We start from the raw sequence: 25,633 nt of genomic DNA on the forward strand, positions 1-25,633 counted from the left end.
AGGGTCTACCCCCCAAGACATCATGGGGTGGGCAGAGCTATGGAATGCACTCCTCTTTCTTGAGTATGTGAAAAAACATCATCCCACATATCTCGGCGTATGAACCTTATAGAAGGACGACACCCTTGTCGTTATGCTCAGCGTGACATGGGGATTCATTTAAGTATAGACATGGGGTAGCTGGGTAGCCCAGTTACACAGTAATCCATTTCTTAATTGTGCTGTTCTGGAACCTAGAAAACTCACTGGCTGGTAGTTCTACCGAGGCACATTAACCTGTGCTATGATATTTACGTTTGCAAAGACAAAGAAACCTTGTTTTTTTTCCATGTGCTTCTACTTGTACTTTCAGTTTAAGGCTATAAAACTCCTCAGTGAGGGTCGCTGGCACACTCGTCTCACATTACAGCTGTATAGCAGGGGGGAGGGAGGGGGAGTGAAAACGCAGCATGTTGTCTGGAACCATGGACCCTCTAGAAAATTACTCAGACCATGGCATATTTACATTATTGTGACAATAATATAATGCACCCCATAGTCCTTAGTATAGTATTATTCACCCCATCGTCCTCTGTATAGTGTAATGCACTCCATAGTCCTCTGTATAGTATAATGCACTCCATAGTCCTCTGTATAGTATAATGCACTCCATAGTCCTCTGTATAGTATAATGCACTCCATAGTCCTCTGCATAGTATAATGCACTCCATAGTCCTCTGTATAGTATAATGCACTCCATAGTCCTCTGCATAGTATAATGCAACCCATAGTCCTCTGTATAGTATAATGCACTCCATAGTCCTCTGTATAGTGTAATGCACTCCATAGTCCTCTGTATAGTATAATGCACTCCATAGTCCTCTGTATAGTATGATGCACTCCATAGTCCTCTGTATAGTATAATGCACTCCATAGTCCTCTGTATAGTGTAATGCACTCCATAGTCCTCTGTATAGTATAATGCACTCCATAGTCCTCTGTATAGTATAATGCACTCCATAGTCCTCTGTATAGTATAATGCACTCCATAGTCCTCTGCATAGTATAATGCAACCCATAGTCCTCTGTATAGTATAATGCACCCCATAGTCCTCTGTATAGTATAATGCAACCCATAGTCCTCTGTATAGTATAATGCAACCCATAGTCCACTGTATAATATAATGCACTCCATAGTCCTCTGTATAGTATAATACAACCCATAGTCCGGTCTCTGGTGTCCGGTGATCAGTGCTCCGGTCTCTGGTGTCCGGTGACTAGTGCTCTGGTGTCCCGTGATCAGTGCCCCGCTCTCTGGTGTCCCGTGATCAGTGCCCCGCTCTCTGGTGTCCCGTGATCAGTGCCCCACTCTCTGGTGTCCGGTGATCAGTGCCCCGCTCTCTGGTGTCCGGTGATCAGTGCCCCGCTCTCTGGTGTCCGGTGATCAGTGCCCCGCTCTCTGGTGTCCGGTGATCAGTGCTCCGCTTTCTGGTGTCTGGTGATCAGTGCCCCGCTCTCTGGTGTTCGGTGATCAGTGCCCCGGTCTCTGGTGTCCCGTGATCAGTGCCCCGCTCTCTGGTGTCCGGCGACCAGTGCTCCGGTCTCTGGTGTCCCGTGATCAGTGCCCCGCTCTCTGGTGTCCGGTGATCAGTGCCCCGCTCTCTGGTGTCCCGTGGTCAGTGCCCCGCTCTCTGGTGTCTGGTGATCAGTGCCCCGGTCTCTGGTGTCCCGTGGTCAGTGCCCCGCTCTCTGGTGTCCCGTGATCAGTGCCCCGCTCTCTGGTGTCCGGTGATCAGTGCCCCGCTCTCTGGTGTCCGGTGATCAGTGCCCCGGTCTCTGGTGTCCGGTGATCAGTGCCCCGGTCTCTGGTGTCCGGTGATCAGTGCCCCGCTCTCTGGTGTCCGGTGATCAGTGCCCCGCTCTCTGGTGTCCGGTGATCAGTGCCCCGGTCTCTGGTGTCTGGTGATCAGTGCCCCGCTCTCTGGTGTCCGGTGATCAGTGCCCCGCTCTCTGGTGTCCGGTGATCAGTGCTCCGCTTTCTGGTGTCCGGTGATCAGTGCCCCGCTCTCTGGTGTCCGGTGATCAGTGCTCCGCTCTCTGGTGTCCGGTGATCAGTGCCCCGCTCTCTGGTGTCCGGTGATCAGTGCCCCGCTCTCTGGTGTCCGGTGATCAGTGCTCCGCTTTCTGGTGTCCGGTGATCAGTGCCCCGCTCTCTGGTGTCCGGTGATCAGTGCTCCGCTCTCTGGTGTCCGGTGATCAGTGCCCCGCTCTCTGGTGTCCGGTGATCAGTGCCCCGCTCTCTGGTGTCCGGTGATCAGTGCCCCGCTTTCTGGTGTCCGGTGATCAGTGCTCCGGTCTCTGGTGTCCGGTGATCAGTGCCCCGCTCTCTGGTGTCCGGTGATCAGTGCCCCGCTCTTTGGTGTCCGGTGATCAGTGCCCCGGTCTCTGGTGTCCGGTGATCAGTGCCCCGCTCTCTGGTGTCCGGTGATCAGTGCCCCGGTCTCTGGTGTCCGGTGATCAGTGCCCCGCTCTTTGGTGTCCGGTGATCAGTGCCCCGCTCTTTGGTGTCCGGTGATCAGTGCCCCGCTCTTTGGTGTCCGGTGATCAGTGCCCCGCTCTTTGGTGTCCGGTGATCAGTGCCCCGCTCTCTGGTGTCCGGTGATCAGTGCCCCGCTCTCTGGTGTCCGGTGATCAGTGCCCCGCTTTCTGGTGTCCGGTGATCAGTGCCCCGCTCTCTGGTGTCCGGTGATCAGTGCCCCGGTCTCTGGTGTCCGGTGATCAGTGCCCCGCTCTCTGGTGTCCGGTGATCAGTGCCCCGCTCTTTGGTGTCCGGTGATCAGTGCCCCGCTCTTTGGTGTCCGGTGATCAGTGCCCCGCTCTCTGGTGTCCGGTGATCAGTGCCCCTCTCTCTGGTGTCCGGCGACCAGTGCTCCGGTCTCTGGTGTCCCGTGATCAGTGCCCCGCTCTCTGGTGTCCGGTGATCAGTGCCCCGCTCTCTGGTGTCCGGTGATCAGTGCCCCGCGCTCTCGTGTCCGGCGACCAGTGCTCCGGTCTCTGGTGTCCCGTGATCAGTGCCCCGCTCTCTGGTGTCCGGTGATCAGTGCCCCGCTCTCTGGTGTCCCGTGGTCAGTGCCCCGCTCTCTGGTGTCCGGTGATCAGTGCCCCGCTCTCTGGTGTCCGGTGATCAGTGCCCCGCTCTCTGGTGTCCGGTGATCAGTGCTCCGCTTTCTGGTGTCTGGTGATCAGTGCCCCGCTCTCTGGTGTTCGGTGATCAGTGCCCCGCTCTCTGGTGTCCGGTGATCAGTGCTCCGCTTTCTGGTGTCTGGTGATCAGTGCCCCGCTCTCTGGTGTTCGGTGATCAGTGCCCCGGTCTCTGGTGTCCCGTGATCAGTGCCCCGCTCTCTGGTGTCCGGCGACCAGTGCTCCGGTCTCTGGTGTCCCGTGATCAGTGCCCCGCTCTCTGGTGTCCGGTGATCAGTGCCCCGCTCTCTGGTGTCCCGTGATCAGTGCCCCGCTCTCTGGTGTCCCGTGGTCAGTGCCCCGCTCTCTGGTGTCCCGTGATCAGTGCCCCGCTCTCTGGTGTCCGGTGATCAGTGTCCCGCTCTCTGGTGTCCGGTGATCAGTGCCCCGCTCTCTGGTGTCCGGTGATCAGTGCCCCGCTCTCTGGTGTCCGGTGATCAGTGCCCCGGTCTCTGGTGTCCGGTGATCAGTGCCCCGCTCTCTGGTGTCCGGTGATCAGTGCCCCGGTCTCTGGTGTCCGGTGATCAGTGCCCCGGTCTCTGGTGTCCGGTGATCAGTGCCCCGGTCTCTGGTGTCTGGTGATCAGTGCCCCGGTCTCTGGTGTCCGGTGATCAGTGCCCCGGTCTCTGGTGTCCGGTGATCAGTGCCCCGCTCTCTGGTGTCCGGTGATCAGTGCCCCGCTCTCTGGTGTCCGGTGATCAGTGCCCCGCTCTCTGGTGTCCGGTGATCAGTGCCCCGCTCTCTGGTGTCCGGTGATCAGTGCCCCGGTCTCTGGTGTCCCGTGGTCAGTGCTCTGCTCTCTGGTGTCCGGTGATCAGTGCCCCGGTCTCTGGTGTCCCGTGGTCAGTGCTCTGCTCTCTGGTGTCCGGTGATCAGTGCCCCGGTCTCTGGTGTCCGGTGATCAGTGCCCCGGTCTCTGGTGTCCGGTGATCAGTGCCCCGCTCTCTGGTGTCCGGTGATCAGTGCCCCGCTCTCTGGTGTCCGGTGATCAGTGCCCCGCTCTCTGGTGTCCGGTGATCAGTGACCCGCTCTCTGGTGTCCGGTGATCAGTGACCCGCTCTCTGGTGTCCGGTGACCATTGCTCCGGTCTCCAGTGACCAGTTCATCAGTCCCTTCCCATAGATTCAGTCTGTACATCTGATGACTCATGGCCATTGCAGAAACCTCTGACCTTCTTTCCAGGCCAGCAATGGACTTTGTCTCTGGCTACCTTGACCCCATAGTGGAATATTCAGAGCAGCTGTTCAGCTGGTAGCGGCAATACATGAAGGAATATGATGGCAGACTGGACCATCTGGGAAGTCACCCCCCAGCTTGAGGTGAAGATCAAGGCGCTGCCCTATGGTGGCACCTGCTGGTTCCTCCATGTCCTGTATAACGACACCATCGCCTTCCAGCCCCGAAACACCGAACTGCAGATCTGAGATCGCTTCTATGTGGAGGACGCCCTAAGACCTGAAGAAGTACATCAGCCTCATCCACCTGAACAAGGAGACTGAGGACAACACAGGCACCAGAGGCGCCAATGCAGGTGGGTAACGCCAGCTGCGTGTGGCGATAATGGCGCATCCAATTGATGGATGTTGTGTAACTTGCTCGGTATGGCAGACCCGGACATCTGTTTCCTGCATCTGGCTAGAGCCCTCTGATGTGCGCCATATGTAATACCTCCTGATGGCAGAAGAGACGGGCACAGTGCTTGGCATCGACTTTCTGATGGACAATGAGTGTAGAAGCAGTACATGTGTAAACTGAGACCCTGCCACCTTCTGTGCCAGTGCATGGCGCTGCCGATGGACAATGGCCAACCACGGCGTCCCCAGAGAGTGACCATCGGAGAGCCATCTGTGCCCAGGTAAGTGGCGGGCACCAAGATGCCCCCATCACACCCGTCTCCTCTCACCGACATCCTGCCGTCTCTTCCAGATTCCTGGGGAAGATCCTTCATTCCTTGGGAGTCGGAGTGCAGAAGAGGCCGATGGAAGACTGGACGTCAGTTTCTCTGCTCAGACTGTGCGATACTGCCACAAGTGTAAGAAACGGAACTTCGAGGTCACGTTAAATCCTTGGTCAGATGAGGGATGGACCCCAGAGAGGAGGTCTGGTGCAGGAGGGGTTGGCCATCCTTTATTACATTATGGCCTCCTGCAGGTACCTGCTGTTCTATGATGCTCAACAGCGTCCCCTAGTGGCCATAGAATACAATGGGAGAGCGCCCCCTGGTGACTTTACCTTGTACTGACCTATGGATACTGATACTGGTGGCCAAATCCTCACACAAAGCGCATAGCTTGCAGATTCCATTGCAGTGTGACAGCAGTATGACCCCTAGTGGTCAAACCACGAAGTACAAATATAACTGCAGTCCTGGGGTCGCATATTTCGGGTGCGGTCCCACACACAGACCCTGGGAGGCCACATCATTACATACCAGAGACATCTGCAAAACATTCACTCCTCCTAGATGAAGAGGAAGAGGGTCTGGCGGACGTCCCAGCTCCCCCCTAATTATACGTTCCAGAGACAAAGATACTACAGGACATAATGCCAGGTCATTAACCCTATAATGGCCGCAGGGCCTTATTATAATGGCATTGCCTGTATATTCCCAGCTCCTGTGTACCCCTCACACCCCCTTACTTCACAGACATTCAGGTATGTAGACCTCTGCTCACCAACACCTTATCCATCACTGCGCCAAGTCGCTAGCTCACCGTACCCCTCTGATCACTCACCACCCCCAAATCTCGCTCATTATCCTATACAGCTCGCTCATTATCCTATACAGCTCGCTCACCGTACCCCCTCTGATCACTCACCACCCTCAACGCTCGCTCATTATCCTATTTGGCTCGCTCACCGTACCCCTCTGATCACTCACCACCCCCAAATCTCGCTCATTATCCTATTCAGCTCGCTCACTGTACCCCTCTGATCACTCACCACCCCCCAAAGCTCGCTCATTATCCTATTCAGCTCGCTCACTGTACCCCTCTGATCACTCACCACCCCCCAAAGCTCGCTCATTATCCTATTCAGCTCGCTCACTGTACCCCTCTGATCACTCACCACCCCCCAAATCTCGCTCATTATCCTATACAGCTCGCTCACCGTACCCCCTCTGATCACTCACCACCCCCAAATCTCGCTCATTATCCTATTCAGCTCGCTCACTGTACCCCTCTGATCACTCACCACCCCCCAAATCTCGCTCATTATCCTATTCACCTCTCTCACCGTACCCCTCTGATCACTCACCACCCCCCAAATCTCGCTCATTATCCTATACAGCTCGCTCACCGTACCCCCTCTGATCACTCACCACCCCCAAATCTCGCTCATTATCCTATTCAGCTCGCTCACTGTACCCCTCTGATCACTCACCACCCCCCAAATCTCGCTCATTATCCTATACAGCTCGCTCACTGTACCCCCTCTGATCACTCACCACCCCCAAATCTCGCTCATTATCCTATACAGCTCGCTCACTGTACCCCTCTGATCACTCACCACCCCCCAAATCTCGCTCATTATCCTATTCAGCTCGCTCACCGTACCCCCTCTGATCACTCACCACCCCCAAATCTCGCTCATTATCCTATTCAGCTCGCTCACTGTACCCCTCTGATCACTCACCACCCCCCAAATCTCGCTCATTATCCTATACAGCTCGCTCACCGTACCCCCTCTGATCACTCACCACCCCCAAATCTCGCTCATTATCCTATTCAGCTCGCTCACCGTACCCCCTCTGATCACTCACCACCCCCAAATCTCGCTCATTATCCTATTCAGCTCGCTCACTGTACCCCTCTGATCACTCACCACCCCCCAAATCTCGCTCATTATCCTATACAGCTCGCTCACCGTACCCCCTCTGATCACTCACCACCCCCAAATCTCGCTCATTATCCTATACAGCTCGCTCACCGTACCCCTCTGATCACTCACCACCCCCCAAATCTCGCTCATTATCCTATTCAGCTCGCTCACTGTACCCCTCTGATTACTCACTATACTAATTTGCTTGCACACTGTTCCCCAACGTTAACTTACTGCACCCCTTTGTTCACTTAATATACCCCTCTGCTTATTTACTGTCTCCCCATGCTCATTCATCATACATCTCTGCTCACACAACATACTCCCCTTTTCACCCACCGTAGACCTCTGCTCGCTCACCATGCCCCTATGTTCACTCACCACACCACTCAGCTCGCTCACCATACACTTCCGCTCGCTCACCATACTACTCTTCTCTCACCGCACTCCTCTACTTAATCACAGCACCAATTTGCTTGCTCACTCACCTACCCCTCTGCTCGCTCACCATACCAGACTGCTCACTCACTGTGCTGCTCTTCTCAATTCTCAATCATTCCCCTCCTCATTCACTACATTACATGATTGTTAAATGTACACATGTTCACTCACTGCACACTGCTTGCTCACCATACCACTCTCCCTAAATCCCTATGTGTGCTCACTATACCCTTTTGCTCACTCTTTGCATCTTTCTGCTCACTTAGCATACTGCTCATCCCACTCTCCTTCACCCATAAGTTACTAAGGCCGGCGTCACACTCAGCGTAGGGAACTACGGTCCGTATTTTACATGCTTAATACGCAGAAATTATCCCACAACAGTGATCCGTATGTCATCCGTAGGCAGGGTGTGGCAGCGTATTTTGTGCATGTCATCCTCCATATGTAATCCGTATGGCATCCGTACTGCGAGATTTTCTCGCCGGCTTGCAAAATGGACATAGAATGGATCCATGGGCTCAAATATTTGTTAAAACATATATACAGTATATATATATATATATATATATATATATATATATACACACACTGTATACATAATTTCATAGAGCACAAGATAGCAGAAAAGCCGGTAATTCAATTGTCGGCTTTTGCTATCTCCATCCCAAACCCGACAGGATATGAGACATGGTTACACGCAGTAAACCATTTCATATCCCTTTTTATTTTGCATATTCCTTACTAATAATAGTAACAGACAGAGAAATGACACCTATATGAAAAATACTGCCACAGTATAAGTGGAATTTAATATCCACAAACTTATAGTCAATAGGTCACCCCGTGTGTCAAAATTATAGTGTAAGACCACTACCTAGAAGAAAAGAATTGCACCGAAACACAGAGTTGGACCAATAAGAAAGTGACAGGGAATAATTATCATAAAGTTAATTTTTATTTGGTAACAATAGTGACAAACATCAAAAATTAATATTAAAAATGTATATATTATATAATGATATAGTATAATGCAAAACTGTGCACAAATTAAGCCGCTGTGTAATCAGGCAAGCCAATTTATATAAAAAATAAGGGGCAATCAATGGCATATATTATCCAGAAATAATGGATAAAATTATATATGTGCAGGAAAACAGTCAAATATAATACAAACACAGAAACAGTGTATATAATCCGTAACAGTATATATATAAAAAATAGTATAAAGGGTGCTGTGTGTAAAAACAATATCCACCACAAGGTGGTGCAATAGACCAAATCCAAAAAGAGATGTGATAGAAGTAATAAAATGCTATGTGCAATGACTTCTAACCGACACAAGGGGCAACTTGGTTCAAATACCAAGTAAAAGTGCACCGTGCTATATAAATATATAAATATGCCAGATTACTTACAAATTATCAGGGATGATTATAGGGCTGCCAGCGGCTCAGTATGTGCACCCCGACGCGCGTTTCGGACCTCCAGTCCTTCGTCAGGGGGTATTCTAACTGCATGATCGGGAGGTTTAAATATCTTATGAAGGCGCCAATGTCAGCACCCAGCGTGAGAGCGGCGCATGCGCCGCCCGAACAACCCGGAAGTCCGGGACGCAGCACCACGTGTCCGGACGCACATGATGGTACATGGACTTCCGGGTTGTTCGGGCGGCGCATGCGCCGCTCTCACGCTGGGTGCTGACATTGGCGCCTTCATAAGATATTTAAACCTCCCGATCATGCAGTTAGAATACCCCCTGACGAAGGACTGGAGGTCCGAAACGCGCGTCGGGGTGCACATACTGAGCCGCTGGCAGCCCTATAATCATCCCTGATAATTTGTAAGTAATCTGGCATATTTATATATTTATATAGCACGGTGCACTTTTACTTGGTATTTGAACCAAGTTGCCCCTTGTGTCGGTTAGAAGTCATTGCACATAGCATTTTATTACTTCTATCACATCTCTTTTTGGATTTGGTCTATTGCACCACCTTGTGGTGGATATTGTTTTTACACACAGCACCCTTTATACTATTTTTTATATATATACTGTTACGGATTATATACACTGTTTCTGTGTTTGTATTATATTTGACTGTTTTCCTGCACATATATAATTTTATCCATTATTTCTGGATAATATATGCCATTGATTGCCCCTTATTTTTTATATAAATTGGCTTGCCTGATTACACAGCGGCTTAATTTGTGCACAGTTTTGCATTATACTATATCATTATATAATATATACATTTTTAATATTAATTTTTGATGTTTGTCACTATTGTTACCAAATAAAAATTAACTTTATGATAATTATTCCCTGTCACTTTCTTATTGGTCCAACTCTGTGTTTCGGTGCAATTCTTTTCTTACTAATAATGTAAGTAGTGTGTATGTGCAAAATTTGGGGTCTCTAGCTGTTAGAATAAAGGGTTAAATCACGGAAAAAACTGGCGTGTGCTCCCGCGCAATTTTTTCCACCACAGTGGGAAAGCCAGTGACTGAGGGCAGATATTAATAGCCAGGAGAGGGTCCATGGTTATAGGACCCCCACTGGCTAAAAACATCTGCCCCCAGCCACCCCAGAAAAGGCACATCTGTAAGATACACCTATTCTGGCACTTAGCCTCTCTCTTCCCACTGCCCTGTAGCGGTGGAATATGGGGTAATGAAGGGTTAATGTCACCTTGCTATTGTAAGGTGACATTAAGCCAGGTTAATAATGGAGAGATGTCAATAAGGCACCTCTCCATTATTAATCTAATAGTAGTATATGGTTAATAATACACACACATTAAGAATACAGTATTTTATTGAAATAAAGACACAGGGTGTTGTAATAGTTTATTATACTCTTAATCCAAATGACGACCCTCGTTCTATAAAAAAGGAAAAATAAAAAAACAACAAAATCCCATACCTTTCCGGCGCTCAGTCACGTCCCACGATGTAAATCAATCTGAAGTCTACGATGCTACGTTCCCCGGCTTCCCATTTATTCCCCAGATTTTACAGGCAGGAGCACAGCTGCATTAGCAGAGCTCCTGCTTGTAAAATTATTTAACCCCTTCAAATGGATTTACACAGTGGGACATGACTGAGTGCCGGAAAGGTATGGAATATTATTATTTTTTTATTTTTCCTTTTTTACAGAACGAGGGTCGTCATTTGGATTAAGAGTATAATAAACTATTACAATACTCTGTGTATTTCAATAAAATAGTTTATTCTTAATGTGTGTGTGTTTCATTAACTATTTTGTACTATTGGATTAATAATGGATAGATGTCTTATTGACGCCTCTCCATTATTAACCTGGCTTAATGTCACCTTACAATAGCAAGGTGGCATTAACCCTTCATTACCCCATATCCCACCGCTACAGGGAGTGGGAAGAGAGTGGCCAAGTGCCAGAATAGGCGCATCTTCCAGATGTGCCTTTTCTGGGGTGGCTGGGGGCAGATGTTTGTAGCCAGGGGGGGCCAATAACCATGGACCCTCTCTAGGCTATTAATATCTGCCCTCAGTCACTGGCTTTACCGCTCTGGCGGAGAAAATTGAGCAGGAGCCCACGCCAGTTTTTTCTGCGATTTAACCCTTTATTTTAGCAGCTACAACACCCAAATTTTGCGCTTACACACTACTAACATTAGTAGTGTGGAATATGCAAAAAAAAGGGGGATATGAGATGGTTTACTGTATGTAATCATGTCTCATATCCTGTCGGGTTTGGGAAGGAGATAGCAAAAGCCGACAATTGAATTACCGGCTTTTAAGCTATCTTGCGCTTTATTAAATATATATACATGCTATCTACTATATAATTGCCTAAGGGTCACTTCCGTCTGTCCTTCTGTAACGGTTATTAGTTCGCTGATTGGTCTCGGCAGCTGCCTGTCATGGCTGCCGCGACCAATCAGCGATGCGCACAGTCCAGAAAAAAATGGCCGCTTACTCCCCGCACTCACTGCCGGCGCCCGCATACACAGCTCACACAGGGTTAATGCCGGCGGTAACGGACCGCGTTATGCCGCGGGTAACGCACTCCGTTACCGCTGCTATTAACCCTGTGTGTCCCCAACTTTGTACTATTGACGCTGCCTATGCGGCATCAATAGTACAAAATGTAATGTTAAAAATAATAAATAAAAAAAAAAACCTGCTATACTTACCCTCCGCCGCCTGCTCCTCGCCACGCTCCCCGGACCGCTCCATTACAAGCGTCAGCTTGCAGTGAGGTCCCGTCCCAGGGCTGGTGTGCGGCAAGGACCTGCCGTGACGTCACGGTCATGTGACCGCGACGTCTTCATAGGTTCTGCTCCCACCAGCCCTGGCACTTGCAATGGAACTCGGCTTCAGGAAAATGGCCGCCGCGATCTCGATCTGCGCATGCGCGGCATCCCGCGGCCATTTTCCTGAAGCCGAGCACTATCATCTGCACAGGATCCCAGGAAGAGGAGAGGCGGGACGCCGAGGAGCAGCGACAAGAATGGTGAGTATGATACACTACAAGGGGCCCTCGGATCGTTAGGTGAGTATGTTTATTTTTTATTTTTTGGCCCTGTGACATATGTGCCTCAGTAATATACTACGTCACTGGGCAATATCCTACGTGGCTCTGCTGTATACTACAAGGCTGGGCAATATACTACGTGGCTGGACAATATACTACAAGGCTGGGCAATATACTGCGTGGCTGGACAATATACTACGTCACTGGGCAATATACTACGTGGCAGGGCAATATACTACGTCACTGGGCAATATACTACGTGGCTGGGCAATATACTATGTGGCTCTGTGCAATATACAACGTAGCTGCGCAATATCCTACGTCGCTGTGCTGTATACTATGTAGCTGGGCAATATACTACGTGGCAGGGCAATGTACTACAAGGCTGGGCAATATACTACGTGGCTCTGCTGTATATTACAAGACTACGTGGCTGGACAATATACTACAAATCTGTGCAATATACTATGTGGCTCTGTGCAATATACTACGTAGCTGCGCAATATCCTACGTCGCTGTACTGTATACTATGTAACTGGGCAATATACTATGTAAATGGGCAATATACTACGTGGACATGCATATTCTAGAATACCCGATGCGTTAGAATCGGGCCACCATCTAGTATATATATATATATATATATATATACCTATTCTATGTGTAGACATTTATTTTATCTGTTCTATTCTATTCTGTCAGTGTGATTTTACTGTACTCCGCACTGAATTACCGGCTTTTCTCTATAACACCGCTGCGTATTTCTCGCAAGACACACGCATGGTCCGTGTGTAATCCGTATTTTTCTCGCCCCCATAGACTTTCATTGGCAGATTTTTTGCGCAATACGCTGACAAACGCAGCATGCTGTGATTTTCTACGCCCGTAAAATACAGCTGAGAAATATATGGCAGATAGGAGCTGCTCCATAGAGAGCAATGCGTAGTTTTTGCGCCTCTCAAACGTCCGTAAAACTCTCTAGTGTGACGCCGGCCTAACAGTTTTCCGATTTTCTATTTCTGTTCCACTCTGATCACTCACCTCCCACCACTTCTCGCTCACCACCACCCAAAGCTCGCTCAGCATCCCGTTCTGCTCGCTCACCATTTCCCTCTGATCATTCACTATACTGATTTACTTGCACACTGTCCCCCACTGTTCACTTACTGCACCTCTCAGCTTGGTCTATGCACCCCTGAGCTCACTCACCATCGCTCTCTGCTCACGCTATGCTTTTCCTCTGCCAGTTCACCAAGCTTCTCTGCTCACTCACCATAGTCTTTTGCTTGTTATTTGCGCTCCTCTCCTCATTCACCATACCCATTTGCTTGACTATCGCACCCCTCTGTTGTGAATTCCGTTCTCGAACTCCCTCCTGTGGTCATGAATGGTACTTCGGCGAGTTCTGTCTGTGGACTCCCTCTGGTGGCTGTGAGTGGAGCTACTAGTGCTTGAGGTTACTTCTCAGCTGTCTTCGTTTGTGGCTTGACCTCTGCTCTATTTAACTCCACTCAGATCGTTAGTCCATGCCAGCTGTTGATGTCTTAGTATTGGTTCAGTTCTCTCTTGGATCTTGCAGATGACCTGTCTACTCCAGCAGAAGCTAAGTCCTGCTAATTCATTTGCTGTTCATTTTGTACTTGCTATTTTCTAGTCCAGCTTGCTATCATGATATTGCTTTGCTAGCTGGAAGCTCTGGGGGTGCAGAGTGGCACCACCGCACCGTGAGTCGGTGTGGGGGTCTTTTTGCTCACTCTGCGTGGTATTTTGTAGTTTTTGTGTTGACCGCACAGATCCCTTTCTATCCTCAATCTGTTTAGTTAGTCTGGCCTCCTTTGCTGAAACCTATTTCATTCCTGTGTCACAGTTAATACTTGTGGGGGGCTGCCTTTTCCTTTGGGGAATTTCTCTGAGGCAAGGTGAGGCTATATTTCCTATCTTTAGGGGTAGTTAGCTCTTAGGCTGTGAAGAGGCGTCTAGGCAGAGATAGGCACGCTCCACGGCTAGTTCTAGTGTGTGTGATAGGAGTAGGGTTTGCGGTCAGCAGGGTTCCCACTTCCCCAGAGCTTGTCCCGATTCTGAGATTAACTATCAGGTCATTCCGGGTGCACCTAACCACCAGGTCCATAACAGTACAGCTGGCCAAAAGTGTTAATGCATCTCAATAGAGGGATAAGAGAAGTTCTGAGACCAATTTTTTTTCTCTGCAGTGTGTTTTGTCTTTCTTTTCCCCTTAAACTCTGGGTGGTTCAGGACTCAGATGTAGATATGGATATTCAAGGTTTGTCCTCTTGTGTGGATCAACTCACTGCAAGGGTACAAAGTATTCAAAATTATATAGTTCAGAATCCTGTGTTAGAGTCTAGAATTCCAATTCCTGATTTGCTTTCTGGGGATAGATCTAGGTTTCTGAATTTCAAAAATAATTGTAAACTGTTTCTTGCTCTGAAACCCCGCTCCTCTGGCGACCCCATTCAGCAAGTAAAAATCATTATTTCTTTGCTGCGTGGCGACCCTCAAGACTGGGCATTCTCCCTGGCGCCAGGAGATCCTGCATTGCGTAATATAGATGCGTTTTTTTCTGGCGCTGGGATTGCTTTATGACGAACCGAATTCTGTGGATCAGGCAGAGAAAATCTTGCTGGCTTTGTGTCAGTGTCAGGATGAAGCACAGGTATATTGTCAGAAGTTCAGAAAATGGTCTGTGCTTACTCAGTGGAATGAGTGTGCCCTGGCAGCAATTTTCAGAAAGGGTCTTTCTGAAGCCCTTAAGGATGTTATGGTGGGTGTTGTGAATTCTGTTTGTGGGCTCCCCCGGTGGTGTTTTATGGTAGTGCCACTTATTTGCCTTCTTCTATCCTTGATCACCTGTTGACACCCATTAGGGGAGTTTCCTATTTAAGGCTGCTTGGCTGCTGGTCCGATGCCGGCCAACAATGTATCAGTAGCATTCTGTTGCATTCTCCTGCCTGAAGATCCTGTTCAGCTAAGTTGAATTTTGTTTCTAGTTAATGCTATTTTTGTCCAGCTATTTGCAATGTGACTCTCTGTAGCTGGAAGCTCTCGTGGACTGGAATTGCCACTCCAGTGGCATGAGTTGTCACTGGAGTTTTAAAGTAATTTCAGGATGGTGTTTTTGAGTAGTGTTTTGAAGTTGACCGTGAGGTGACTCTTTCCTGTACTTCTGCTATCTAGTAAGCGGACCTCACTGTGCTAAATCTGCTGTTCATCCTACGTATGTCTTTTCCTCTTGACTCACCGTCAATATCTGTGGGGGGCTGCTATCTCCTTTTGGGGTTCATCTCTGGAGGTAAGGCAGGCCTGTATATTCCTCTGATAGGGGTAGTTAGATCTCCGGCTGGCGCGTGGTGTCTAGGGCATCGTAGGAAACACTCCCCGGCTACTTCCAGTGTCGTGTCAGGTTCAGGTCACGGTCACTTTAGTTCCCATCACCCGAGAGCTAGTCCGTTGTTATTTTGATTTCCCTGCCATTGGGAAAATCATAACAGGTGGGGTTCCCCACGCCTGCTGGTCTGAATGAATCAATGTCCTTGGCCATACAAATCAATCGGCGCTTATGTGAGCGCAAAACTGTGCACTATTTGGCGGTATCCTCTGAGCAGAGGCCTGAGCCTATGCAATGTGATAGGACTTTGATTGACCAGAGCTGAACGGCAAGAACACAGACGTCAGAATGGGCTGTGTTTTTACTGTGGTGACTCCACTCATGCTATCTCTGATTGTCCTAAACGCACTAAGCGGTTCGCTAGGTCTGTCACCATTGGTACTATACAGCCTAAATTTCTTTTGTCCGTTACTCTGATTTGCTCTTTGTCGTCCTATTCTGTTATGGCATTTGTGGATTCAGGTGCTGCCCTGAATTTGATGGACTTGGAGTTTGCCAGGCGCTGTGGTTTTTCCTTGGAGCCCTTGCAGTATCCTATTCCATTAAGAGGAATTGATGCTACGCCTTTGGCCAATAATAAACCTCAGTACTGGACCCAGTTGACCATGTGCATGGCTCCTGCACATCAGGAGGTTATTCGCTTTTTGGTGTTGCATAATTTGCATGATGTGGTCGTGTTGGGTTTGCCATGGCTGCAGGTCCATAATCCAGTATTGGATTGGAAATCAATGTCTGTGTCCAGTTGGGGTTGTCAAGGGGTACATGGTGATGTTCCATCATTGTCAATTTCTTCCTCTACTCCTTCTGAAGTCCCTGAGTTTTTGTCGGATTACCAGGATGTGTTTGATGAGCCCAAGTCCAGTGTCCTACCTCCTCATAGGGATTGTGATTGTGCTATTAATTGGATACCTGTTTTTTTTAGCAGAGAAGATGTGTCAGATGCACACACTTCACACAATCTCTAATAATCAATATATCTAAATAGCCAAGAGAGTCCTTTATAGAATGGATTAAAACATAACTTTTACTCCTATTACAATAAAAACATGTATGGACAATGTATACAATAAAGTGCAAAACAGTGCATAACCGTGCTCAATAAAAAAATGGTTTTGTCTCACCAAATAGATGTTAGTTACTGGCAGGAGTCCGTTAGTGCTTCAGGGACTATAAAGGACTCTCTTGGCTATTTAGATAATTGGATACCTGGTAGTAAGTTCCTTAAGGGCCGACTTTTCAATTTATCTGTGCCAGAACACGCCGCTATGCAGAGTTATATAAAGGAGTCCTTGGAGAAAGGGCATATTCGCCCGTCGTCATCACCATTGGGAGCAGGGTTCTTTTTTGTGGCCAAGACGGATGGTTCTCTGAGACCCTGTATAGATTACCGCCTTCTTAATAAAATCACGGTCAAATTTCAGTACCCTTTGCCTCTGCTGTCTGATTTGTTTGCTCGGATTAAGGGGGCTAGTTGGTTCACCAAGATAGATCTTCGAGGGGCGTATAATCTTGTGCGTATTAAACAGGGCGATGAATGGAAAACAGCATTTAATACGCCCGAAGGCCATTTTGAGTACCTGGTGATGCCATTCGGGCTTTCTAATGCTCCCTCTGTGTTTCAGTCCTTTATGCATGACATCTTCCGAAAGTATCTGGATAGATTCATGATTGTATATTTGGATGATATTTTGGTCTTTTCGGATGATTGGGAGTCTCATGTGAAGGTCAGAATGGTGTTTCAGGTCCTTCGTGCTAATTCCTTGTTTGTGAAGGGATCTAAATGTCTCTTCGGAGTTCAGAAGGTTTCCTTTTTGGGCTTCATTTTTTCCCCTTCTACTATCGAGATGGATCCTGTTAAAGTTCAGGCCATTTATGATTGGACTCGGCCTACATCTGTAAAGAGCCTTCGGAAATTCCTGGGCTTTGCTAATTTTTACCGTCGCTTCATCGCTAATTTTTCTAGTGTTGTTAAACCGTTGACTGATTTGACCAAGAAAGGTGCTGATGTGGTGAATTGGCCCTCTGCGGCCGTTGAGGCGTTTCAGGAGCTGAAACGTCGTTTCTCTTCGGCTCCTGTGTTGTGTCAGCCAGATGTTTCGCTCCCGTTTCAGGTCGAGGTTGATGCTTCTGAGATTGGAGCAGGGGCTGTTTTGTCTCAGAGAAGTTCTGAGGGCTCTGTGATGAAGCCATGTGCTTTCTTTTCTAGAAAGTTTTCGCCTGCTGAGCGTAATTATGATGTTGGCAATCGGGAGTTGTTGGCTATGAAGTGGGCATTCGAGGAGTGGTGACATTGGCTTGAAGGAGCCAAGCATCGCGTGGTGGTCTTAACGGATCACAAGAATCTGACTTATCTCGAGTCTGCCAAGCGGTTGAATCCTAGACAGGCTCGATGGTCGCTGTTTTTCTCCCGTTTCGATTTTGTGGTTTCATACCTTCCGGGTTCTAAGAATGTGAAGGCTGATGCCCTTTCAAGGAGTTTTGTGCCTGATTCTCCTGGAGTTCCTGAGCCGTCTGGTATTCTCAAAGAGGGGGTAATTTTGTCTGCCATCTCCCCTGATTTGCGGCTGGTGCTGCAGGAGTTCCAGGCTGATAGACCTGACCGTTGTCCAGCAGAGAAACTGTTTGTTCCTGATAGATGGACTAATAGAGTTATCTCTGAGGTTCATTGTTCGGTGTTGGCTGGTCATCCTGGGATTTTTGGTACCAGAGATTTGGTGGCTAGGTCCTTCTGGTGGCCTTCCTTGTCGCGGGATGTGCGCTCTTTTGTGCAGTCATGTGGGACCTGTGCTCGGGCTAAGCCCTGCTGTTCTCATACCAGTGGGTTGCTTTTGCCCTTGCCGGTCCCGAAGAGGCCCTGGACGCATGTTTCCATGGATTTTATTTCGGATCTCCCTGTTTCTCAAAGGATGTCGGTCATCTGGGTGGTCTGTGATCGCTTCTCTAAAATGGTCCATTTGGTACCCTTGCCTAAGTTGCCTTCCTCCTCTGATTTGGTTCCATTATTTTTCCAGCATGTGGTTCGTTTGCATGGCATTCCGGAGAACATCGTGTCGGACAGAGGTTCCCAGTATGTTTCGAGGTTTTGGCGGTCCTTTTGTGCTAAGATGGGCATTGATTTGTCTTTTTCTTCGGCTTTCCATCCTCAGACAAATGGCCAAACCGAACGAACCAATCAGACTTTGGAGACCTATCTGAGATGCTTTGTTTCTGCGGATCAGGATGATTGGGTGACCTTCTTGCCATTGGCTGAGTTCGCCCTTAATAATCGGGCCAGATCGGCTACTTTGGTTTCGCCTTTTTTTTGTAATTCTGGTTTTCATCCTCGTTTTTCTTCAGGGCAGGTTGAGCCTTCGGACTGTCCTGGTGTAGATTCTGTGGTGGACAGGTTGCAGCAAATTTGGACTCAGGTAGTGGACAATTTGACATTGTCCCAGGAGAAGGCTCAACGTTTCGCTAACCGCCGTCGCTGTGTTGGTCCCCAACTTCGTGTTGGGGACTTGGTTTGGTTGTCGTCTCGTTATGTTCCTATGAAGGTTTCGTCTCCTAAGTTTAAGCCCTGTTTCATTGGTCCTTATAGGATTTCTGAAATTCTCAATCCTGTGTCATTTCGTTTGGCCTTTCCAGCTTCTTTTGCCATCCATAATGTGTTCCATAGGTCGTTGCTGCGGAGATATGTGGCGCCTATGGTTCCCTCCGTTGATCCTCCTGCTCCGGTGTTGGTCGAGGGGGAGTTGGAGTATGTGGTGGAGAAGATTTTAGATTCTCGTATTTCGAGACGGTAACTTCAGTACCTGGTCAAATGGAAGGGCTGTGGTCAGGAGGATAATTCCTGGGTTGTTGCCTCTGATGTCCATGCTGCCGATTTAGTTCGTGCCTTTCATTTGGCTCATCCTGATCGGCCTGGGGGCTCTGGTGAGGGTTCAGTGACCCCTCCTCAAGGGGGGGGGGGTTTTGTGAATTCCGTTCTCAAACTCCCTCCTGTGGTCATGAATGGTACTTCGGCGAGTTCTGTCTGTGGACTCCCTCTGGTGGCTGTGAGTGGAGCTACTAGTGCTTGAGGTTACTTCTCAGCTGTCCTCGTTTGTGGCTCGACCTCTGCTCTATTTAACTCCACTCAGATCGTTAGTCCATGCCAGCTGTCGATGTCTTAGTATTGGTTCAGTTCTCTCTTGGATCTTGCAGATGACCTGTCTACTCCAGCAGAAGCTAAGTCCTGCTAATTCATTTGCTGTTCATTTTGTACTTGCTATTTTCTAGTCCAGCTTGCTATCATGATATTGCTTTGCTAGCTGGAAGCTCTGGGGGTGCAGAGTGGCACCACCGCACCGTGAGTCGGTGCGGGGGTCTTTTTGCTCACTCTGCGTGGTATTTTGTAGTTTTTGTGTTGACCGCACAGATCCCTTTCTATCCTCAATCTGTTTAGTTAGTCTGGCCTCCTTTGCTGAAACCTATTTCATTTCTGTGTTTGTAATTTCCTCTTAACTCACAGTCAATACTTGTGGGGGGCTGCCTTTTCCTTTGGGGAAATTTCTCTGAGGCAAGGTGAGGCTATATTTCCTATCTTTAGGGGTAGTTAGCTCTTAGGCTGTGAAGAGGCGTCTAGGCAGAGTTAGGCACGCTCCACGGCTAGTTCTAGTGGGTGTGATAGGAGTAGGGTTTGCGGTCAGCAGAGTTCCCACTTCCCCAGAGCTTGTCCCGATTCTGAGATTAACTATCAGGTCATTCCGGGTGCACCTAACCACCAGGTCCATAACACCCCTCTATTTGCTCACCATTTACTCATTGCACCTCTCTGCTCACTTACTGTCTCCTTTCACTTGCCGTACTACTTTGCTTTTCACCATACCCCTCTTCTTGCTCATGATACCCATCTATTTTCTCACGGTACCCCGCTGCTCACAAGCTGTGCTCTGTTTACACGCTTTACTCCTCTGCTCGCTCACCGTACCCTTCTGTTCACTCACCATACCCACTACTCGCTCACTGTACCCCTCTGCTCACTCACTGTACCCCTTTGCTCAAACCCATACACCTCTGTTTGCTAACTGTACCCTTCTGCTCACACGCTGCACTCCTTTGCTCGCTCATCGTACCCTTCTACCTCATCATATCCTTTCGGTCGCTCACCGTACAATTCTGCTCACACGCTGAACTCCTATGCTCGCTCACCATACCCTTCTACTCACCATACCCTTCTGCTCACACGCTGTACTCCTTTGCTCACACATTGTACCCTTCTTCTCAATCATCATATCTCTTTGCTCGCTCACCATACCCTTCTATTCACCATACCCTTCTGCTCACACACTGTACTCCTTTGCTCACTCATTGTACCCTTCTTTTCAATCATCATATCTCTTCGCTCGCTCACCGTACACTTCTGCTCACATGTGGTACTCCTCTGCTCGCTCACCGTACACTTCTGCTGACATGCGGCACTCCTCTGCTCGCTCACCATACTCCTCTGCTCGCTCACCATACACTTCTCCTCACATGTGATACTCTTCTGCTCGCTCACCGTACACTTCTGCTCACATGTGGTACTCCTCTGCTCGCTCACCGTACACTTCTCCTCACATGTGATACTCTTCTGCTCGCTCACCGTACACTTCTGCTCACATGTGGTACTCTTCTGCTCGCTCACCATACACTTCTGCTGACATGCAGTACTCCTCTGCTCGCTCACCATACACTTCTGCTCACATGTGGTACTCCTCTGCTCGCTCACTGTACACTTCTGCTCACATGTGGTACTCCTCTGCTCGCTCACCGTACACTTCTGCTCACATGTGGTACTCCTCTGCTCTCTCACCATACACTTCTGCTGACATGCGGTACTCCTCTGCTCGCTCACCATACTCCTCTGCTCGCTCACCGTACACGTCTGATCACATGTGGTACCCCTCTGCTCGCTCACCGTACACTTCTGCTGACATGTGGTACTCCTCTGCTCGCTCACCATACACTTCTGCTCACATGTGGTACTCCTCTGCTCGCTCACCGTACACTTCTGCTGACATGCGGTACTCCTCTGCTCGCTCACCGTACACTTCTGCTCACATGTGGTACTCCTCTGCTCGCTCACCGTACACGTCTGATCACATGTGGTTCTCCTCTGCTCGCTCACCGTACTCCTCTGCTCGCTCACCGTACACTTCTGCTCACATGTGGTACTCCTCTGCTCGCTTACCATGCACTTCTGCTCACATGTGGTACTCCTCTGCTCACTCACCGTACACTTCTGCTGACATGCGGTACTCCTCTGCTCACTCACCGTACACTTCTGCTGACATGCGGTACTCCTCTGCTCGCTCACCGTACACTTCTGCTCACATGTGGTACTCCTCTGCTCGCTTACCATGCACTTCTGCTCACATGTGGTACTCCTCTGCTCGCTCACCGTACACTTCTGCTGACATGCGGTACTCCTCTGCTCGCTCACCATACTCCTCCTCTGCGTACAGCGATACCTGTGGTGCCATCCTGTACTGCTCAGAAGAATGCAAGAGGCAGAACTGGAAGAACTGCCCCCAGGATATCAGCCATGAATTCTGGTGTGTTAAGCTGAAGCTGTTCATGCAAGATGAGGAGCGACTGGCCGACCTTCCCTTCTACTTCATTAAGGGTGAGTGCTGACCTCATCCATGTTGGGAGTTGCAGTCTTGCACCAGGTTGTAGCTCGGCTCCTCTCCGTCCTCGTCCTCCCATTACTTCTCTTTCTCAGAGGTGACGAGTCGTACCTTCAATAAGGAACTATTCTTGAGCGGCCGTAAACTCACCGGTGGATACTGGGCGGTGGAGAGCATCCATTACCACCCCAGCTGCCTGCAGGATGAGAGTCGGGCCTGGAACCTGGAGCGTGAGTATAACACGACCACGAATTACCGTACAGCGACCAGTGGCGTACTTCACCTAATCCAGAAACATGTTTTAGGAGGAAAAGGAGAACCTCTGCTGAAGGACATGGAGCTCCTCCTAAGGCATTAGCCCAAAGACAGGCTTAAGAGCTCGCTGGGTAGGTGACACCATTGACGATAATGCAAACTAAACCATGACCAACCCAAGATGTGGAGTGAAGAACCACGGAGGAGGCAAAATATGGTCACCAGAAATCAGGATCTTCCACTGACCAATCAGGAGGAAGCTTACTGACACCTCTGTTTACTGCCCTCTAGTGTCCTGGAAAGCGTATTACAACTGGCGGGCCTAAGCTTAAACAACCCCATAGCCGCCCTTCTGACCTACCCGGTTGCCATCTATTTCATAATTTCTGAGCTCATACCCCAGCACTGTGAGTACGAGGACGGACCAAGGGGTGCACTCAGATCTTCCCGGGGTCCACAATCCAGTCTGGGGACACCCATACACCTCTGCAGGGTCCCTCCCTTCTCCACACCTGTCACCGATCTGACTATCTCCAGTATAATAAAGGGTGGGGTGCCCCTTAATGCCGCATTTGGCGAGCCGGGCGCATAGAATCCAACATTGTGTCCAGGTCAAAACCGTTCTCCTTCTTCAGACCCAGAAGTGAATATTCTGAAGAAAGAGTCGATAAAAATCCACATCTTGGAGGCCAGAGATGAATATCGCAATGTCCTGCTCTTCTGGGTGAGAGCCCGGCCTCCTCCGCGGCCCTGCGACATGCAATGTTGTCACCCCCTCCTAGTATTACAGTGACCCTCCCGCGTCTCCTCCTGGCAGGAGCTGATCGTGCTGATGCCCAAGGTGGTCCGGGAGTTGGTGTTTGTCGGCACTGACCTCCCAATGGAGGAAGATGAGAGAAGCTTCATCATACATAAGAAGGTGAGCGCGGGGGAGGACGGATGATTAGAGTCGCCCTGACCAGACATGTTAACCCTCTGTGTCGCCACAGGGATCAGAGGTGGTCTGCCCAGACATTACATATGTGGATAATCACAGAGGCGTCCGTTGGATACACGGCAAGGTTCACGCCTGACCCTACCACGTGCTCTAAGTGGCGAAGCCTGACCTTGTGATTGTTCAGTATCATATATATATATTATATATACATACATATACACACATACAGGTTACATGATCTCACAATTACTACAGAGACTAAGCGGGGGTGGAAGCAAATCTCTATGGCTCCACCCACTTCTGCACAACCAATGGCCTAGGTTCTACAGGGAGGGGTCATTAGCTGGGCAGATAATTGTTTCTACATCATGTGACATGTCTGATCCTCCTACTGCAGGATTCAACTCTGGATTTGGATTGGATGACACCTGGCTGAGTACATTACCCCGACTACAGGTAGGGAACACCGAGAAACTGACTGCATGAGGGAGCTGTGACCCCGCCCCCTGCAGGGTGATACAGAGAGGAGGGAGCTGTGACCCCGCCCCCTGCAGGGTGATACAGATAGGAGGGAGCTGTGACCCCGCCCCCTGCAGGGTGATGGAAGGGAGCTGTGACCCTGCCCCCTGCAGGGTGATACAGAGAGGAGGGAGCTGTGACCCCGCCCCCTGCAGGGTGATACAGATAGGAGGGAGCTGTGACCCCGCCCCCTGCAGGGTGATACAGAGAGGAGGGAGCTGTGACCCCGCCCCCTGCAGGGTGATACAGATAGGAGGGAGCTGTGACCCCGCCCCCTGCAGGGTGATGGAAGGGAGCTGTGACCCTGCCCCCTGCAGGGTGATGGAAGGGAGCTGTGACCCTGCCCCCTGCAGGGTGATGGAAGGGAGCTGTGACCCTGCCCCCTGCAGGGTGATACAGAGAGGAGGGAGCTGTGACCCTGCCCCCTGCAGGGTGATGGGGTGCATCGGGCACAGAACATCTTCTCTGCTGTGTTTCAGGCTATGCAGGTTGCGGCCTATTTCTCCGATTGCTCCCGATACAGCTGTGATGTGGACGGTCAGGTGGTTGCTGCGGCCATAGAAGGCGGCCTCAGGGCCCCCCATATCAACCCTTTCCGCTCACCACTAAGAAGTGCGGCCACAGATAACAACCTGCCATAGTGAGGGGGTGACCAGATGTGTCCCCGTGTCATATCATGGATGAGCTGACAGACTATTTCTCTGCCTCAGGTATAAGAACGCTTTCCTCTTCTATTTGATCTACAAACACCACCACGGCGTCACCAAGAAGCGTAATAATAATAATCACACCCCATATAGCGCCATCCAGATCACAACCCCTGAGATTGTGGCTGAGGCTTCTCCACAGACAAAGGAGAATAAACCCGGACAGAACCGATGCAGGAAGCGAAAGTGATCGGAGGCGCCGACAATAAAGAAGGATTCACATTTACTACTGGCTGCTGTGTAAGAACTAGTGATGAGCGAGTATACTCACCACTACACGATGCTCGCCCTAGTATCTCACTGCTTGCCAATGCCACTACACGGTGCTCACCCCAGTATCTCACTGCTTGCCACTACATTGTGCTCGCCACTACACGGTGCTCGCCCCAGCTTCTCACTGCTCGCCACTACACGGTGCTCACCCCAGTATCTCACTGCTTGCCAGTACATTGTGCTCGCCACTACACGGTGCTCGCCCCAGCTTCTCACTGCTCACCACTACACGGTGCTCGCCCCAGCTTCTCACTGCTCACCACTACACGGTGCTTGCCCTAGTATCTCACTGCTCGCCACTACACGGTGCTCGCTTCCAGTCACTTAGCCACCACCACCATGTCTTCCACAAGGTCAAGTCTCAGAAGCCGTGAGTATGGAACGCATATTACTCACCATGACCCTCCTTTCTCCCACCATGCCGAATGCCCAGAGACAACTATTCCACACTTGGACACTCCGAAGAGTTTTTCAGTTTTCCATTTATAGATTCGGGACTCTCGCCCGGTCCACTTGAAGCGGGGCAAAAAGAATTTGCATGTAGCGATGCCCAAATATTTGAACAGCCACGGTCACACGAATGCGATGATGGGAAAGTGTCACAAGAGGTGGACGATGATGAAACACAATTGCCAGAAAGTCAGGAGGAGGACCAGTGTGCGGTAGTGGAAGATGAGGTGGTGGATTAAATAGTAATTTACCCAAGATGGCAGGAGGAAATGCAGAGAAAGACAGCAGCACAAAGGGGGAGGGAGGCATAGCACCCCAACAGGCAGAAAGAAGCAGTGTGGTGGCCGCAGACAGAAGGCGGGCAACCGTTCCCCGTAACACCAACACGACGGAAGTTGCCAGTCCAACTGTTAGGTCTTCCCGAGTCTGGTCGTTTTTTAAAGACTCTGCTGA

General features: G+C 49.7%; 1 protein-coding gene across 1 annotated transcript; it reads left to right on the forward strand.

The window, feature by feature from the left end:
• Positions 1 to 4,408: 4,408 nt before the first annotated feature.
• On the forward strand, positions 4,409 to 24,647 carry ZMYND15 (zinc finger MYND-type containing 15). The gene is given in 18 exon segments (XM_077261553.1): positions 4,409 to 4,525; positions 4,527 to 4,669; positions 4,671 to 4,750; positions 4,859 to 4,951; positions 4,954 to 5,074; positions 5,146 to 5,213; positions 5,216 to 5,288; positions 21,875 to 22,035; positions 22,135 to 22,269; positions 22,345 to 22,425; positions 22,586 to 22,609; positions 22,612 to 22,701; positions 22,930 to 23,018; positions 23,112 to 23,213; positions 23,284 to 23,408; positions 23,627 to 23,687; positions 24,230 to 24,390; positions 24,461 to 24,647. Coding segments are annotated over 18 exon segments (1,911 nt in total).
• Positions 24,648 to 25,633: the final 986 nt, after the last annotated feature.

Source organism: Ranitomeya variabilis, chromosome 5 (assembly GCF_051348905.1).
Source record: "Ranitomeya variabilis isolate aRanVar5 chromosome 5, aRanVar5.hap1, whole genome shotgun sequence".
Taxonomy (NCBI): Eukaryota; Metazoa; Chordata; class Amphibia; order Anura; family Dendrobatidae; genus Ranitomeya; species Ranitomeya variabilis.